Here is an 18,413-nt window from a genome sequence, read left to right on the forward strand (position 1 = left end):
GGGGGACGGCAGATTGGTGGGCTCCCTGATGCCCCTGCCCCCTTGTGTGTGTTGTTGGTGTATGTGTGCGTGCGTGCGTGTGTGCGTGCGTGCGTGTATGCATGCGTGTGCTGCTGAGCCTCGGAGAAGAGTGTCAGCATGCGGTGCCTCTGAGAGAGAGAGGGGAGAAAGAGGGGGCTGATGTTTCCAAAGGGGGCCCAGGCAGTTACCAAAGGGAGGTGGAGATTTACTATCCCACCCAGTCAAAGTGCTCCACTGCTGCACGTACACACACACACACACACGCGTGTGAGCGCGCGCACAGTCACACACGCACACGCACTGACGCACACACACACACACACACACACACACACACACACACACACACACACACACACACACACACACACACACACACACACACACACACCTAGATGCACGGAAACTCACACAGATACACAAACATACACACTCACACACTACTTGAGCACACGCCCCCCACTCACGCACCACTTGCAAACTCTCCACAGGAAACTGTGAGCCATAATGCGAAGGCACCTCCGAGCAGACGGGTGCGCTGCTCAAACCAAGAGGGATACGCTGCGACTTTGATAGTGCGTTAATTACTCATGTGATGTGATACAGATGTCTGGGGGCTTCAGCCGAAAGTTCGCCTGACGCTTTCCAAGGGGCCAGGCAGACATTTTAGGAGCGGTAGGTGAAAACCAAGCATATTTATTATTTATGCCTATCAGTTTGCGTGCTGTCACGGATCCCAGTGGTGCGGTGCTGATGCTAAACTGTGATGCTACTTGAAGGGCTGGCTGCTAAATACTTTTTTGTGTACTCGATGACAGCCGGGACTTTGAACAGGAACAACTCTTGGCTATACGAGTGTGCCTGTGCTGTGATGTGATATGAGGAAAAGAACTCCAAACTATTCCTCTAGAGCTGACAGCCGCTTCAAAACTTTTCTTTACCTGTCTTACTATGGAATGAAATTAGTCTAATTTCCACACACACACACACACACACACACACACACACACACACACACACACACACACACACACACACACACACACACACACACACACACACACACACACACACACACACACACACACACACACACACACACACACACACACACACACACACACACACACACACACACACACACACACACACACACACACACACACACACTAAAGTTGTTGTAAATTTTTCCTTGGTTAAAACACAAAGTTTATTGGAGAAAGAAAATCCAATTAGGAGAGAGAACCCCACAAAGACCATTTATCAGCTTGTGTTCCAGTTACAATATTATCTGCTCCTTTGTTTGTTTAATCACTTCCAATTTCAATTTTCTATCCTGTATGAGTTCTCTCTCCTAATTGGATTAAATTGGTATCACGGCCTGAATATTTATTTTCCTTTTACTAAAGAAAGAGCTAGAGATGGAAAGACCCCTGCTGCTGAACAAATACTTCCACAGCATTAGGAATATAGAGCAATTAACACTTACTTTAACAAAGCAATATAACTAACAGTAGCTTTAAGTATTTTAATATCATTGCATTACACCATTCAAGAGCGGTGGTCAAAATGAAACATTGCAATGTGTTTGATTTTGATTGATTTTGATTATAATTCTAGACAGAATTGCACAAGTGACTGCAGGACAGATGTAAACCGATTCCCTCTTGCTGAAGTGACTCTTTGTTTTGTAACCGCCAGTCTGAGCCTTTCTAAATCAGAAACAGGGGAATGTGTGCTGAGGAGACCGCTCGCAGACCAAAAGCCACGCTAAGGGGGGCACACTGTCCAAACAACCCCAAAAGAAAAAGAAAAAACTAAAAACACAAAGTCTGGCTCGGTCGTTAAAAACCCTTGTTAACTTCCAGGAATGATTGAGAGCAAACGGAGATGTCTGATGTACAATTATGTTGATGCCTATTGCCTACCTACCCCCTTACCTGACTGTAACCAGTCTTGGCATCTCCCATCTGTGCCCCTTTGGCAAAACCTTTTTGAAGTCTTAAGGAAGTTGTTAGACTTCCACAAAGCATTTGGAGAGGGGGGACAGCAGCACTGTCAAACTTTCTTCTAACTGACATAGTCAGGCTTAGCTAGTTTTCAAGCGGAGAAAATTATGCTAATACAGTTAGTGGGAATGCAAAACAGTGTTGATGTTGCTTTCTTATAGTTTGCTGAAGTCTGAAAACAACCTAATTTCCTTCTCTTTTTCTCTTACTCACCAGATATATACTGGGCATTGGTTGTTTCATTTTCACAGCCCTGTCAGTGAAATCAAAGTGTGGAATGTGTTCTATAATGGGCGCCCCAGTCGTACATGTGTTGCTGCTAATGGCCTGTATGGCAGCCAGCGGAATGTGTGAGATAAACGGCAACGAAACCGACGAGCAAGACTCCCTCTCGAGCTTTGTCCTCGACACCACCCTCCAGTTCCCCGGCTTCCACAGCACCAGCAGCCCTCCCTTCGGGACCCCAGGGGGGCCAGGGGGGGGTCCGGACACCAGCGCATTGGGGACAGGATCCGGGAATGGAAACGCTAGCGTCGCAAGGAAGCCACTCCCACCTCCACCATGCCTCATCTCCACCTCCATCAAGGGCTACTTCAAATACATCAACACCGTCATTTCAATCATAGTGTTTGTGGTGGGGCTGGTGGGCAATGCCACCCTGTTGAGGATTATATACCAGAACAAGTGCATGAGGAACGGGCCAAATGCGCTCATCGCCAGCCTGGCTCTGGGTGATCTCATGTACATCACCATTGATATACCCATCAATGTGTACAAGGTACAGTATGCTTACTCATCATAAAGAGATCGACTGATATACTTATTAATGTGAAATCATGCTACATCTACTGATTTACACAAAACATAATTAATTGTAGGCCTTTTACATGGGCCAGTCCTATACCATTTTCACCCAAGCATCCCGGTTTTGAGCATATATGTTAAAGAAAATGTCCAAACATTTTAAAAGAATGTCAAGGTACATAATGTCAAAAGAATACAAAAATGTCTTGTAGATTGGTGATTTTCATCATTTTTCATATAAATGAAGTACATAGTGCATAAGCAGTCTACTAACAAGTTGATGGCCCCCATGGCAACACACTCATATTGGGTTCCTAATGATTATATTATTTGGTTGAACATTCCAGTTTCTTTGCTGAAATGAAGATGTGTACAGCAGTCATGGAGGAGATAAAGCAAAGCAAGTTGAACTACAAGAGAAGAGTGAGGAGTGAGTGTAAATAGATAATCAGTCAGACTACGTTATCTTCCTAGTGTAGGAAGAGTAGTGATGAGAGGGGGATTCGGCCAGCTTGAATAAACACTGAAATCATCTTATAGTCTCACACGTACCAGTCACCTTGTTCCGACCTGAGACATTAGTCAATGGCTGTCTTATCTGGAGACTGTAATGAACATTGTACTGGTGCTGGAATTCAATCAGATGCTGATTGTAGTTATCATTATAGTGTTTTATATGTTTTCTGTATAAGTTAAGTACAGCTTAGTCTGCTTTATTGGTAGGCCTATTCAAATAATTTTAGCAAAGCATCCAGACAAAAAATATTCTTAATTGAATCCCATGTCTTTATATGTAAAGCAAGCATGTTTTGAAAAACATACATACACATACAATCAGAAATGGTATAAATAAAATTAATTAGAAGGAAAAATGTTGGGAGTACGCACCAACCTCAAATTGGGTTCAATAATGGTGACTTGCAGCAATATCCTGGGAGACCAATTCAGTTAACTCAATATGTTAAAGGAGAATTCCATACTAAAAGGCTTTCTTACCTTTCTTTGTAGTCGTTACGTCCCCACCAAAGAGGTCCAGGTGTTATTTTGTGCAAAAGCTCCTCATTGGCTATTTCCCCCTACCATAAGAACCTAAATGAATTGCATTGAGTTGAATGAGAATTGAATGGGGCGTTGTGCTAATTCACTTATTTCCATCGCTCATAAAAATAAAAATAAAGTATATATCCTCTCTTCATAATGTAAATAATATTCCAAGCGGCACACTTTACTACTTATTTCGATGGAAATAAGCGAATCAGCACAACACCCCATAGCCCCATTCAATTCCCATTCAATTAAATGCAATTCATTGAGGGCTTATGCTAGGGGAAATAGCCAATAAGGAGTTTTTGCAGAAAAAAACACCTGGACCTCTTTGGTGGGGACGTAACAACTACAAAGAAAGGTAAGAAAGGTAAGAAAGCCTTCTAGCATGGAATTCTCCTTTAAGAACAATATGAAAGGCCCATCCATAGACGAAAAAACGAAAGAAAACAAAGCCACCTGTTAGCAATTACCAGTGATTGTTTCAGTCACGTTTGTTGTCACATGTGGTGACTTTCTAGACTCCAGTCCAACGTCACTCAGCATAATTATGTACAAATCCTTTCCTACATACAGTATACTTTAGCATGGGGCACAACATTTGTACTTTGAGTTTAAAATTACTTTCTGCATCGTAAACTGCAGAGCAGAGCCCATTGTTGGGTTTGGCAGTGTATCCCATATTAATCAGCTATATACTTGCACTACTACTAGTACACACACGCAGACTAAAAACAGCGATCTGGAGCCTCTCTCTTGCTCCTCTTAGCTCATTCAAACAATAGGGGGACCAGGATGCCCTGTGAAGTGCTTCCTTTGGCCCCAGCCCTGAGAATCTCCCATAATGTATGTCTTTGTCCAACCCATGTTAGATCCTGTTCAGGAAACTGTGCCAAGGCCACTGTAGGGGGAAAAAAAGTTTGAGCTGCAGAACTTTGTTTCTTGAAGGAAGTTATATTAGCAGTTATATTGAAGTATTAGTGAATCTTATTTAGTTTTATTTACAGAGAGCTACCTGCAAAATACAAATGCCACGTTTTGTAATCATTACTTGAGTCTTGACCATAGACCTGACTGTTTCTCTGTATCAGACGATGCACTCCAGATGGTGTAATGTTGATGGGCTGAACTCCCACTGACGTATACATGACGACAAGTGCTCTTTGATGTGGTTTCGACCAAGCTGCTGGGCCTTTAATAGCTGCTATAGATGGTCATCTCCCAGGCCATGTTCAACAAACAAAGCAATATAAATGTCTTCAATTTGCTCCCTAATCACAAATCACTTCGACTGACTAATGTCTTAATAGTGCCGGCAGTTTACTTAAGCAATAACACGCAAGATAGAGTGCTTTATCATCGTTATTGGCACAGCTGTGCTGTGGCAAAGTTACCAAATATGGCAACATGAAAATCATAGACATATTCTAATAAATAAATAAAACAGTATAATAACTATCATTATAAGAATAATTTCTACAAGAAAGTAGTCCCTGACTGCCGCAAAATCAAGGTTGTTGCTATCCCATACAACTGCATGGAAGCTTCTGCATATTGATAATAAACCTTTAAAGTAGTTGTAAATGTGAAATTAATCAAAATATATTGAGCAACTGTGTGGAATTTTTTTTATCAGAAACTTTGTTGGACTGTATCTATTCTATAGGTGAAATTTAGATAATTAATTTGACTCTTTTTGATACAGAGACAATCATGGCGGCAAGACTGTTCGGGGGGAGAAAACAATATTTTTATCCAAAATTAGTTAATAGTACAGGCAGACTCTTCACATACAAGAGCATGTCTGAAATGTAAATATGAAATAAATGCTTAAACATGTAGCTGCGTAGGTGTAATATTCACAGAAGTGAACCTTTCAAGCCTGTTTTCTCAACTCGCTGTTTTCCTATAAGCCATCTCCAAAACTGGTGGGACAAACTGAACAACCAATATGTCAATTTGAAGCTATGAGTCCCTAACCTGACGCTGCCAGATGAGGGCGGTATTGGGGAAACATATTCCCCAACACAACACTCATCTGGGATCTCTGACGGAGTTGAGCCCTGAGTCAGATCTGCTTCGTACCGAACCAATCAGCGTGAGCTATGTGCGAAACCGGATGTGAAGCTATATAGACACGTCAATATGATTGGTTGTGTTTGCACGCCCACACGGTGATAGACAGACGCTCCCATCCAATCATCTACCATGTATCTTGAAAAAAAGGAACAGCCCCGTCATCGAATTTGCTTCCGCGATCCCAGATCCCAATAAGCTGTGAAACAAATTTGTGTAGCAAGCTTTTTGGATCTGGCAGCGTCAGGTTAATGAGTCCCTGCTTTCATATGACATGAAAAAAACGAAAATTAAAAAAAATTCAATGACTTAGCCTCGGTCAGAAATGGTCAGTTTTAGATTAGCCAGTATTGTTCTGTAAGCATTTTTCTTATCTGTGGAGTGATTTACAAATGCAGAATTCATAGCCATAGCCATCAACCTAGTCTTGTGTGCCCAGACAATTGTGAGAGGCAACAGTCTGGCAACACGAGAATCTCATCAATCGACAACCAATCATATAAGTGTGATTTGACCAAACTGTTTATTACCGGTATTATTATTATTATTATTATTATTATTAGAAGGAGTAATTGTCTTGTAATGTTCATTGTTGTTTTTTTGTATACCGGTATTTGTATTGTCATTTGTGTGTAAAAAAGGAAAATAAATACATTGTTGAATAAAAAAAGATGGAATATTCAAAGTAAAAGTAAGTAAAACAGGAAAAAGAAAAATATATATGTATTTTAACTTTTAAAGTGGAGATGTGGGGCCCTACCTTGTGCCACCCGTATCCCCAAACGTATGTAACATTTTTTACTATTTCGAAAAACATTTTAAAATAGTTTAACTAGCCGATCTACGTACAGTACATCGACACGTTGTGAGCTTGTAGATCGGTTATTTGAACTATTTTAAAATGTTTTTTCAAAATAGTAAAAAATGGCAAATAAGTTTAGAGATAAGGGGTAAGGTTTGGTGCAAGATATAGCCTGTGGGCCGTGAACTCTTTTGATAGCTGATAATACAAATGTCGAACTGGCTATGAAAGAAGGATATCGAGTGTTAATCTGAGGTCTGTGTTGTTGTTCTCCCTCCAGCTCCTGGCCGCACGCTTTCCCTTTGACAGCAGCATGTTCGGCCTGGCTCTGTGCAAGATGATGCCTTTCCTGCAGAAAGCCTCTGTTGGCATCACCGTTCTCAACCTGTGTGCGCTCAGCGTCGACAGGTCAGTACAGTACGACATCGAACCCTAACTCTGCTTATATCTTGCATTGTCAGATGGCCAGCTGCCAATGTCTGAACCTCCTTATGCTATTATTAGAATACTGTAAATCTTGTGTGAAGGCCACCATAGTATGCCAGTAGTACAAGAAGTACTCAAATGCTTATAAAGCAGTAAAAAGCAGCAATACCACATTGAACACAAAATACATTTTCAGGGGGTTTGCCAATTTCAGCCAATCAGGAGAGAGTACCCATTTATCAGCTTCAATTGTATAGTGTTTCAGTTACATTTTGTTTGTGTCATCTCATCAGACATAAAATTTCACTTTGTTTATCCTGGATTAGTTTGTTCTCCTGATTGGATAGAATTTGTAGCTGATCTGCAAATGCATTTCTGTTTACTAAAGAGCTGGAGAGACTGGTAGACCTGTTACTGTATGATGCCTGTAAATGCATTCATTCAATAAATACTGTTAGATAAGTGTGTCCACTAAAATGTAAATGTTTATTCACAATTCTTTGATGGGTTCTTCCGTAGCTTGTTAATGTTTGCATTGTAGCTGCCTTTGTAAACAATAGATAGGCTACATTTAAGGGACACCCATCATGCTTTTGATGTGTGTTTAGTCGATTGTTATCATAGTCTATTCAAACAATAATATTTATGACAACCCATATGGACAGAGATAATGCCCCCTTCTGTATGTTTTTTACTTTTTGTGCTCCTACAATTCCCATGATACACTTCATCAGCCATTATTGGCCTGGCACTGGTTGCCATTAGATCAACCTGTTTCATATAGTTAAGGTTACTATTTGGCTTGGCTTTTAGTTTTCACATTCACAGATTTCACCTCTGTAACATCACATCATCACTGGAGTGAAGTGCCCAAATTGTCTTTTCAGGCAGTGTTTTTAGTTTAGACAACATACTGTATAGATAAATTGTGGGGAAATGTATACAGGCGCTTTAGCATGAGGGGGTCAGATCAACATATGTGTTACATGGAGACGGCCATTCATGGAGCGTGTCAAGAGGCGTGGTGGACTGATGGCCATATATGGTGGCATGACTTGTCACGAGGCGTGATGGACTGACAGCCATATATGGTGACAGAGCGACGGACATGTTTTGCAGTAATCTGCGACTTCGCAATAAACCTCAAACACAAATGCCAAGGCTTTTAAAGGCAGACACTGCAACCCCAAACTTGTCAAACACAAGTACTGCTTGGTAAACCAGATACACTGTGACTGCCATACTAAAACTTGAACGATTCACCCCTGACTGAATTGTCCCAACTCATGTCCATGAAACTTGCCAAGCTGTTTGAAACTGTGCACGGGAGGGGATCATTGTCCACAGCTGAATTCAAACCAAATGTTTTTCTTAGTTCGATATGGATGTTAGACAAAATACATGTTTTTCGGAAATGTGTTGTCATCTAGGAAATGTATAAGGTCATTACAAATGGAACACTCCTGTTGAGAAAGTAATTTTTATATGCCCGTTTTCTTTCCATTTGCTTTCCAGTTGCTCATACCAGACAATGTTTAAATTTAGAACTATAATGAAGAGCAGAACTGGCCATGAGAGACATTTTCATAATGTTAATGCTAAAAAGGTAAAACAAAACAACACATTTTTATATCGATAGCACGGATCTCATTGCATGGTTTTAACAGACAAGTCCTTTTCATAGTAGCTTCCATATCCATAGTATTAATGAATATATATAATGAAGGTGGATAGCTCTGGCCCTGTCTCATCTCACTGTATTCACAAAAAGACACAACTTTACAGATAAGAGACTATAGCAGGCCTGTTCTGAATGGGATCCAAGGTTCAACAGAACAGATATCTTTAATGAGCCTGTACCAAGAGAAAAATAAATGGAAAATCAAGATTAACGATGGTGTACAGCTCCAAATGTGTTTTCAGGATACAGCTTGTCTTTATGTGTGCATTACCAGTGCTGTCTCTCCCTTCTCAATGTTGAAGGAAGAGAAGAAAAAAAAGGTGGCTACATTACCACTTGGTAAAATATAGATGCCGCCATGTTGTTCAACAGAGAGATTCAAATGTGTCATGAAAAATATATTGTTTTTGCCATGAAAACTTGATGCCGGATTTTACTAAAACATTTCTACAAGTGGTTTCCATTAATGAAACAAACAAGCAAACAACTATTCAGAGCATGGGAAGCATAAGCCAACAGAAAGGCAGGCACCTCTCTGCCAACATGGGCCAGTCTGTTTGGAGGCTTCACAAAAATATAAATATTAGATTCTGAAAATAAACAATTGATCATCTCCCGTCATTAAATCTTTAACGTTTTGATATTCTTTACTGACTGCACAGTTTGTTGCATTTGGTGCCTTGCCAATGCCATGCATAAACATAGTGAGTAAATTAATAAAAGTGGAACTAATAAATATAGTTCCACTGAAAAATAACTCAATTATTTACAAAATAGTGAAAATAGCAGTTCTACAAGCTCACAAGAGTTTGTAGATCGGCATTTTTTCCATTATAGTATACTATACAGTATAGGGCTTAACATATTACTTTCCTATTCTGCAGTAGAAGCAAATTAAGACATGAACTCTCAGCCAACTAATTGCCAGAACATAAATTGTAACTTCCCACATCTTTGGTGGGAGGTCTGCCGTGTGCTCTTTGACTCTTGTCATGTATTCATTGTGTTCTCATCCCGTTTTTTACTGAAGACAAAGACAAACAACCACACGTGCACAATACAGTTTGCTCATCCCTTCTCGACTCATTTCCTCTCCTCTTCTCTCATTTCCTCCCCTCTGCTCCCATCTCTTCATCTGTACTCTGTACTCTTTGTGTGTGTGTGTGTGTGTGTGTGTGTGTGTGTGTGTGTGTGTGTGTGTGTGTGTGTGTGTGTGTGTGTGTGCGGCTGTGTGTGTGTGTGCGTGTGATGTCGTAGGTATCGTGCTGTAGCGTCATGGAGTCGTGTGCAGGGTGTGGGCGTTCCTCTACTGACGGCCATAGAGATTATCTCCATCTGGGTGCTGTCACTCATCCTGGCAGTGCCTGAAGCCATTGGCTTCGACATGGTCACCTTCAACTACCGCAATGAGACCATACGCACCTGCATGCTCAACCCAAAGACACAATTCATGATGGTATGCTATACTATTTGTCTCATGCAATGTTTTGCTTTGTTCTTGGAGGCGGAATTAACTCTCTGCCATACCATTCATTGTGTTGATAAATGCAGGCGAAGCGCTGTTGAACATGGCCAAAACAAAAGAGACAAACTATGGCTGGGTATTAAGATAATGAATGAGTCCACCATTCGATACGGTTTCTGAAAGTGATAGTGTTGGTTTAGTATTCATCTTTAAGTAATATTAGGTTGGACATGCTGTGTGACTTTGCATACTTTACCAGTATTTAACCATTGACAGTAGCAGTCCATATTTAATGTGTTACAATAGTAAACAGAAATATCCTTACATAAGGGTACATTTCCATATTCTAACCATTAAATTAACACTAGGGATTTGTATAAATCTTAACTTTGGCATATCATACCAATTTCCATCAACTGCAACATTTACTGCTTGAGAAATGCTATCAACACATTGCTAATGAAACAGTCCAATAAAATATTGTCAACATTGCCAGACGAAACATCTTGAAAACTGAATGAGGAAAGAAACTGTCCTACCTACTCCCTTCCTTTTGAGGAAATCTGGAGATTGCTGCCTTTGATTTCTCATGATTGGAGGGCGTAATTGATCACAGGCCACATGTGCAATTACGAAGGGTTGATGTATGGTGGCCTCGAGCTGGGCCACATGTGTGCTGTGTGTATCCATTCCACACAAAGAATGGGGGGGGGGGGGGGGGGGTGATGAGCTATTACAGGGAACAACAGAACAATGCTGAGGTCTGGACCATGTGATTTCTCTTACAGTTGATGAGGCATGATTTGAACACAGCTGTTTACTGTTTATCAGGAAATTAAACAGTACACGGCATGCTGCCTTCTGAGAAGAATTCCTTGGCAAAATTCATGACCTTGTACTCGATGCACAATAGACTAAGACAAAGATATAATAAGGTTGCCTTAGATGCACTTACAGTATCATGCAGAGAATAAAAAGAGGTCGATTTGTGTATAAAGGATTTGGGATTGTATTCATGTAGCACATTTGAAAATAAATAATTTTAGGAATTTAAGTGCATATGCGAATAAGAATCAAACACCAGGTGGCCAGAAAAGACACATATGTACCTTTTCACCTTTATGTGAATCATTTGTGAGCTCGACACAGGAGACAGCTGAAGTCTGTACCAAGGCCATCTACTACAGTACCCATACAGTACCCGTGCTGATCTTTGGGCCAATCACAAGAGCAAAACTACTGATGTTTGCAACAGTGTACCATAGCCGCAGCGCCATGTTCATCGTTTATGATACTGTAGTAGTAGTAGTTTATGATACTGTAGTATCATAAACTCTGATTTTAAGCTTTGTGGATTTGGAAATGGAATAATGGATAATATTTTGAATGGTGTGTGGCTGTCTCCCTGCAGTATTATAGAGACGTGAAGGACTGGTGGTTGTTTGGCTTCTACTTCTGCGTTCCACTGGCCTGCACAGCTGTCTTCTACACTCTGATGACCTGCGAGATGCTCAACCATCGGAACGGCAGCCTCCGCATCGCACTCAGCGAGCACCTCAAACAGGTCAGCCGAGACTCTCTGTCACAGAATGAACAGAACGACTGTTCTGGGATGTAGTGCAGAGGGAATAGGGCTAGTATAGAGCCCTGGGGGACCCCAGTCAACAAACTATTAAGCCAGAACAGTGGTTATACTGGTGGTTACCACTATGGAGGTGAGGGACAGGCCACCATGCTGATGAAATAGGCATTAATAAGAGATTGTGATGCCAGTGCCTCTTACTCCCTAACAGATCAACCAAAAGGTCAGAATTCTGTGCAGGTAGGCTGTGGGGGAAGGATGTTGTTAATATCAAATCTCTGTTTTGTTATCACTCTTCCAACATGTCCCTATGGTAACAGCCAGACACTTTACAGTTTTCTGCTGCTATTAATATTACATGTGTCTGCATCAACTCTCTAATGGCTGTGTGCATGTGTGTGTGTGTGTGTGTGTGTGTGTGTGTGTGTGTGTGTTTGCATGTGTGTGTGTGTGTGTGTGTGTGTGTGTGTGTGTGTGTTTGCATGTGTGCGTGTGTGTGTGTGTGTGTGTGTGTGTGTGCGCGTGTTATGTTGTACGGTGTCTGAATGCAGAGGAGAGAAGTAGCCAAGGCGGTCTTTTGCCTTGTCCTCATCTTCGCCCTATGCTGGTTCCCGCTGCACCTCAGCCGAATCCTGAAGAAGATGGTTTACTATCAGAACGATGTGGGCCGCTGTGACCTCCTGAGGTGAGTCGTCTTGACCTCCATTTGAATCCACAATCTCCCATAATGCCTTGCAACAGTAGTCTCCATAACTGATTCACGTTTAGAGTTGGATATATTGTTGTAGAAATATATATAGATTTTTTTATAACCAGTCCCCTAGGCTGCTTCCTTTTCTCCTAAATATCTTTGCAGAAAATTGCCGATCTACAAGCCGATCTACACCTCACAACTTGTGAGCTTGTAGATCGGCTATTTTCGGCAAAGATATTTAGTGAGTCACAACGCATTGTGTTGAGACGCAGTTTAAGCTATATATTTTTGTTCAACGCTCACCCCAGAATAGGGTGCAAGTTCATGTGGTTAATGCATGATTGTGTAATTGCCAAAAGAAAAGAATAGCAATTGGAGGTAGTCACTAGTCAGAGGCAGTACAGTATTTTTCCTTATTTGGCTGGAACAGAGCTGGACCTATAAACCATTATCTGGGCAACAAAATGATGATAGTAACTCCTCCAGACAGACACACTGCTGGAGTGACTCAAAGTTCTATTTACATTCACCCTTTAGATATTTAGCTGGTGCTCTTACAGTATCTAGAGTGACTGAACAGCAGACTCCATAGACAAAAAACACCAATAGCAAAGAGGCCAAGCGTCACAGAAAAACACAGGGTCTGGTCTGCTGCCCGGGTGGCACGAGGGGAAAGTGCTTTCCCCCCACCACAGCACGTGATGTTCAAATCATCTACAGTGTTGGCCTGTTCAGCAGGCAGTGCATGTGACATTGGGACTGGGATGGATAGTGCAATGGGGTGTCACTGTCAGGTAGACGTACGTGGCTGGAAGAGTCATGTGGTAAGGTTGTGTTGCTCTCCAAGAACAATAGGGGCTGGGAATTAGTATAAGTGCTCTATACTCTAGGCCCTCTCCGTTTATCATTCTACACCATCTCTTCTAGACTAGGCCCTCTCCTTTTATCATTCTACACCATCTCTTCTATACTAGGCCCTCTCCTTTTATCATTCTACACCATCTCTTCTAGACTAGGCCCTCTCCTTTTATCATTCTACACCATCTCTTCTATACTAGGCCCTCTCCTTTTATCATTCTACACCATCTCTTCTATACTAGGCCCTCTCCTTTTATCATTCTACACCATCTCTTCTATACTAGGCCCTCTCCTTTTATCATTCTACACCATCTCTTCTAGACTAGGCCCTCTCCTTTTATCATTCTACACCATCTCTTCTAGACTAGGCCCTCTCCTTTTATCATTCTACACCATCTCTTCTAGACTAGGCCCTCTCCTTTTATCATTCTACACCATCTCTTCTATACTAGGCCCTCTCCTTTTATCATTCTACACCATCTCTTCGCTGATCTACAAGCGCTAAACGTATGATCACAGCTGCATGTGAGCTTGCAGATTTATATAGCTATTTTCTCTGAATGTTCACCCAGGGACACTAGGGTTCATGTGGTTGATGAGGCAGACAACACAACACATAGACTGATTGATTGTGGAAGGAAAACTCCCTCGTGCCAAAAGTATTAACTCTCACAGACCGGCGATGATCCCCAAGTCAAATGAAACAGGGTTTCAAAAGGGCCTTGAAATGAAGTTATGCTGTTATAAGTAATTCATGGTTGATTCTTCGTCCCGGGATTTTAGCTTCCTGTTGGTCTTGGATTATCTCAGCATCAACCTGGCTACAGTCAACTCCTGCATCAACCCAATCATCCTCTACTTCGTCAGCAAGAAGTTTAAGAACTGTTTCAAGGTAAAGAATATTCACATCTATCACTGATGGTTGTCAATGCAGAGAAGACACACTCACTCTTTCTTTTCGCACGCACTCACGCACGTTCGCTCTTCCATGGTCATCCACCCCCAAGTTGTTTTTTTATTACCATTCTTTTGGAATAAAACAAAGCTGCACCCTTGCACGCACCCACCCAACCACTCACACAAACAAACACGTTCAGAAAGCCACTAGTTTAGTCTGGCAGGTTAAAGACACAGACATTATGCACGCACGCGCGCACACACACTCTCAATTGTCATAGAGTCTTCAAAATGCAGTTTCACCTTTTTCCACTCTCTTGCACGCACAGACACACACTTCCAGACACTTGAGTAGTACAGGTAAAATATTTCATACAAAAATCCATCCACCACCCCAGGTTTGTTTACTTTTTGATGACTTTCCATGTGGTCGATTTGATTGGAATTACAAAACAGAACAAAAACAAAAGCAAAACAACTAAATACTGGCCTCTAGCTTAGTCAGCCAGTAAAACAAACAGTGCAGTCAACTTCGTGCCCACGAGGCCCAGGCAAGCGGCCGGTGGTGATGACATTCCATGAGGAAACTGTAAAGCAGCCTGTTGATTTATGTGCTCATTCTGTGGTCTGAGGTCACATACTGAACATGCCTGTCAGACTGAACCTGGGCTGGAGATAAGCCATGCCCCAGAGAGAGAGAGAGACGCACGCACGTCTCTCACTCACTCGCACACGCACACACATACACAGTATGACAGCAGTTGCTAATATGAGTCGCAATACAGGGCTTTGTCTGGGTTACCCTGGTGCAGGTACATGACAGTTGACACACATGTAATGTGATAATAAGTTCACTGACATATGGACTATAAGTCCTCACATATAGTGCAACAGCCAGACTGCACTTGACAACACATATTTTACAATGTCTTATTCAGCCAGCTTCATGTTGGACAATACAGCAGATAATGATGAAGACAAAACTATGAAAAGATTATCTTATAGCTAGTTTTCCAACTAACATAGTGAAACATATGGTACTGGTCTGGGACAATAAAGCCTTATTTGGTGACAGCGCAGGACAAAATAATATAATTATATTAGTCTTTAGATGCCTATGCCGAGTCTGTGTTTTTAACTGAACACAATAGTTTATGGACAAATGGGTGGGTTTTAATTCAACTTGGTAGGAATTATAGGCTGCTCCAAAGAGATGTTAACTAATGGGTCAAAAGGGGTCCGAAGTAAAGGTCACACTCACAATCAAGGTCACGGTCAAAATGGAAATGATCAGTAAGATCTAAGATGCCTTGAAGAGATGATAAAATGTTAAAATGACAAAGGTCATTCATATTCCCTTGTACAATCTGTTACCTCAAACCAAATCTGACATTGGGCGACCTCTGGTTAGAGGCCCTCAGTAAGTAGACAGTTGGATATAGAGCAATTTACTATTACTCAAAGGTCAAGGTCACAATCACGGTCAAGGTCAACATGACAATTTGTCATATCTCAGAGTAATGTAGAACAACAGGTATTGGTGAAGTCAGGGTTTGCATTGCACCTACATGTGCATTTTCTTTATTCACTTTTCCCCCTTCTTCTCTCCAGACTTGTCTTTGCTGCTGGTGTTACTCAGACAACCAGGTGACCAGTATCGGCCAGATGAACGGTACCAGTATCCAGTGCAAAAGCCCTGAGCCAAACAACCTTAACACGGACCGCAGCCTCCGAAAGGACAGCGACTGACCCACCCATCACAAACTCCTGGACCTAACTCCCTATTGACTGCAAGCTGTTATTTATACCCAACCAGCTGTTATAAAACACAACAGGATCCATCACTGCTCACCACGACAACAAAAGAATATATGAATATATTTGATTCCGACACTAAAGCCTGTGTGTGCTCAGCACCACTGGAAGCATGTGAGCATGGAGGGGCTGAACGAGGAAGTGGACTTAATAGACTAAGACAATGGATTTGATGATGTACAGTGCTATTTGCAGCCTCTCCGCGGGGCTGCACTTCCCAGACTCGGGCTTAAACGTCTATTCCCATGGCCCAGTAGAGTGACGGTAGAACCGTGAGAGAAGAGGAAGGAGAGGAGGGTGAGATGGAGGGGGCTTTTGCAGGATGCAGCTGAACGGTGCCTATAAATTACCACCAATCAGTAGCCAAGGCGAGCGTGCTATTCACATAAAGGGCAGCTCGACTGGGGCTGGAGACAAAGGTGCAGGAAGGAAAGGCAGGCCGCCTGCTGTCAGAGGGGATGATGGGAGAGGAGAGCGCGCACACTGTCCCCCCACAGACTGCATGCTGTTAACTCAAGCAGCTTCTAAATCTCTGTCACGTACTGTACACATTTGCCATTGTGCCGTGTATTATTTGTACAAATAATTCATTGAGCTAGTCTCAGTCAGTACATATAACTAGATGAGTCTTTTAAAAATTAACCACTTAAACCCTCTACACTAATTATTAATTGATGGGGGTTGGCCCTTTACTTGGTCCGGTCTTTTTTTATAACCAATGTTATTATACATGTTATTTTCAAGGTTTCAAGTCGTTACATTTGTCAGATAGCAGTGTGTGTGTATGCATGTACGTGTGCATGCGTGTGTGCGTGCGTGCGTGCATTGCATGCATGTGTACGTGTGCATGCATGCTTATTACTTGCTTCACCTGGATGACTAAGCAGTCTAACTCATGCTGATCTGAGTTTACTGGTTTTAATTAAAAGGTCAAAAACTACAGAACTACTTTTCCATATCAGTACATGCCCAGACATTCAGTACAGTATCAAACAAAAGATATCAACAAATATTATGTTATTATCAGCCTCAATATAAATCACCTCTCTACCATAAATACAAAGGAAGGAACTGGTTTCTTCGTACAACACTGAATTTTACAAGACCCACAAAATCATCTGTCATATAGAGTTGTTTGAAAACTGCTTCTATGTATAATGTACATTATGTACACACTATCATATCCACATTTTTAAAGGTGTACTATTTTGGCGTATTGTATACTGCCTGTAATTGTGTGATGCCTATAAGGTAGGAGCTCTTGTTTGGAGTAAAGAGCATGCTAATGAGGAAATGACTACCAAATGATTACCAAATGACTACGCTGCCTTTCCTTACATACATTTGATATGTGAATACATGTAATACAATATGTGTGTGTGTGTGTGTGTGTGTGTGTGTGCACGCGTGGGGTTTGTGTGTTTGGATGTATGCGTATGAACTTGAATACATGCGTGTGCTACATGTGAGTGTATTTGTATATGTACAGACGTGTATGAGTATGTGTGTGCACCTAACGTACATGCTTGCGTGTGTGTGAGTGTGTGTAGGTGCCTTCTGTGTATATGTATTTGCACTTCTTTTAGGACGAAGTGTTTTGCACAACATACAGCAGTCTATAGTACAAGAGTGGGCTATTGTATGATTTCAAATGGCCTGTATCCAAATATAATTTTACCACTATTCCTTGATTTGATTCATTATACTGTGTGTGTGTGTGTATCAAACTTTACCCATATCTGACTCTCATTGATTTTATACATTACTCTCATTGTTAATGCTGCTGCTTATAATAAATAAATAACACCATCTCGACCGGAAGTATACCAGTGCGCTTCATTTCGCTGCAATACTAATATCAAGGAGATGAAAAGCCCTCCACCCTGTTTCTTATCTGTGTCTGTGGGAAAGGGTGTCTGGGAGTGATTTGAAGTGCACTGTGACCTGCTTGGCAACGGAGCCCCGGGGGTTGCGAATGTCAGTGGAAAGGATGTGAACAGCTTGAACAGACTAGTGGGAATGCAGAGCTCCAAATACAACAGTCGCATATTGCCTGCACTGCCAAAAGAGGGGGATTGGGGAAATTCGGGAATTTTGGCAAAAGTGGTGTGTGACAAAGAACTGTGACAGAAAGTAAATTATAAGTAATCAAGGCAGTCTAAAAACAATGTGGCCTCCCTGAGAAATCTGTAGCTATGGATAGCAAGTTGTGATACACATGGATTAAGCTTTACTATGT

The 18,413-nt window shown here is 41.6% G+C and overlaps 1 protein-coding gene across 1 annotated transcript; it reads left to right on the forward strand.

The window, feature by feature from the left end:
* The first annotated feature begins 510 nt into the window (after window positions 1–510).
* ednraa (endothelin receptor type Aa) lies at window positions 511–17,989 on the forward strand. The gene is made up of 8 exons (XM_080757375.1): window positions 511–696; window positions 2,247–2,808; window positions 7,037–7,164; window positions 10,121–10,319; window positions 11,740–11,892; window positions 12,462–12,595; window positions 14,246–14,354; window positions 15,971–17,989. The coding sequence occupies exons 2-8, from the start codon at window positions 2,308–2,310 to the stop codon at window positions 16,106–16,108; spliced, it is 1,362 nt and encodes a 453-aa protein (XP_080613501.1). The 5' UTR covers window positions 511–696; window positions 2,247–2,307; the 3' UTR covers window positions 16,109–17,989.
* The last annotated feature ends 424 nt before the right edge of the window (window positions 17,990–18,413 follow it).

The sequence above is a fragment of the Protomyctophum bolini genome, assembly GCF_963924005.1.
Source record: "Protomyctophum bolini genome assembly, chromosome: 3".
NCBI lineage: Eukaryota > Metazoa > Chordata > Actinopteri > Myctophiformes > Myctophidae > Protomyctophum > Protomyctophum bolini.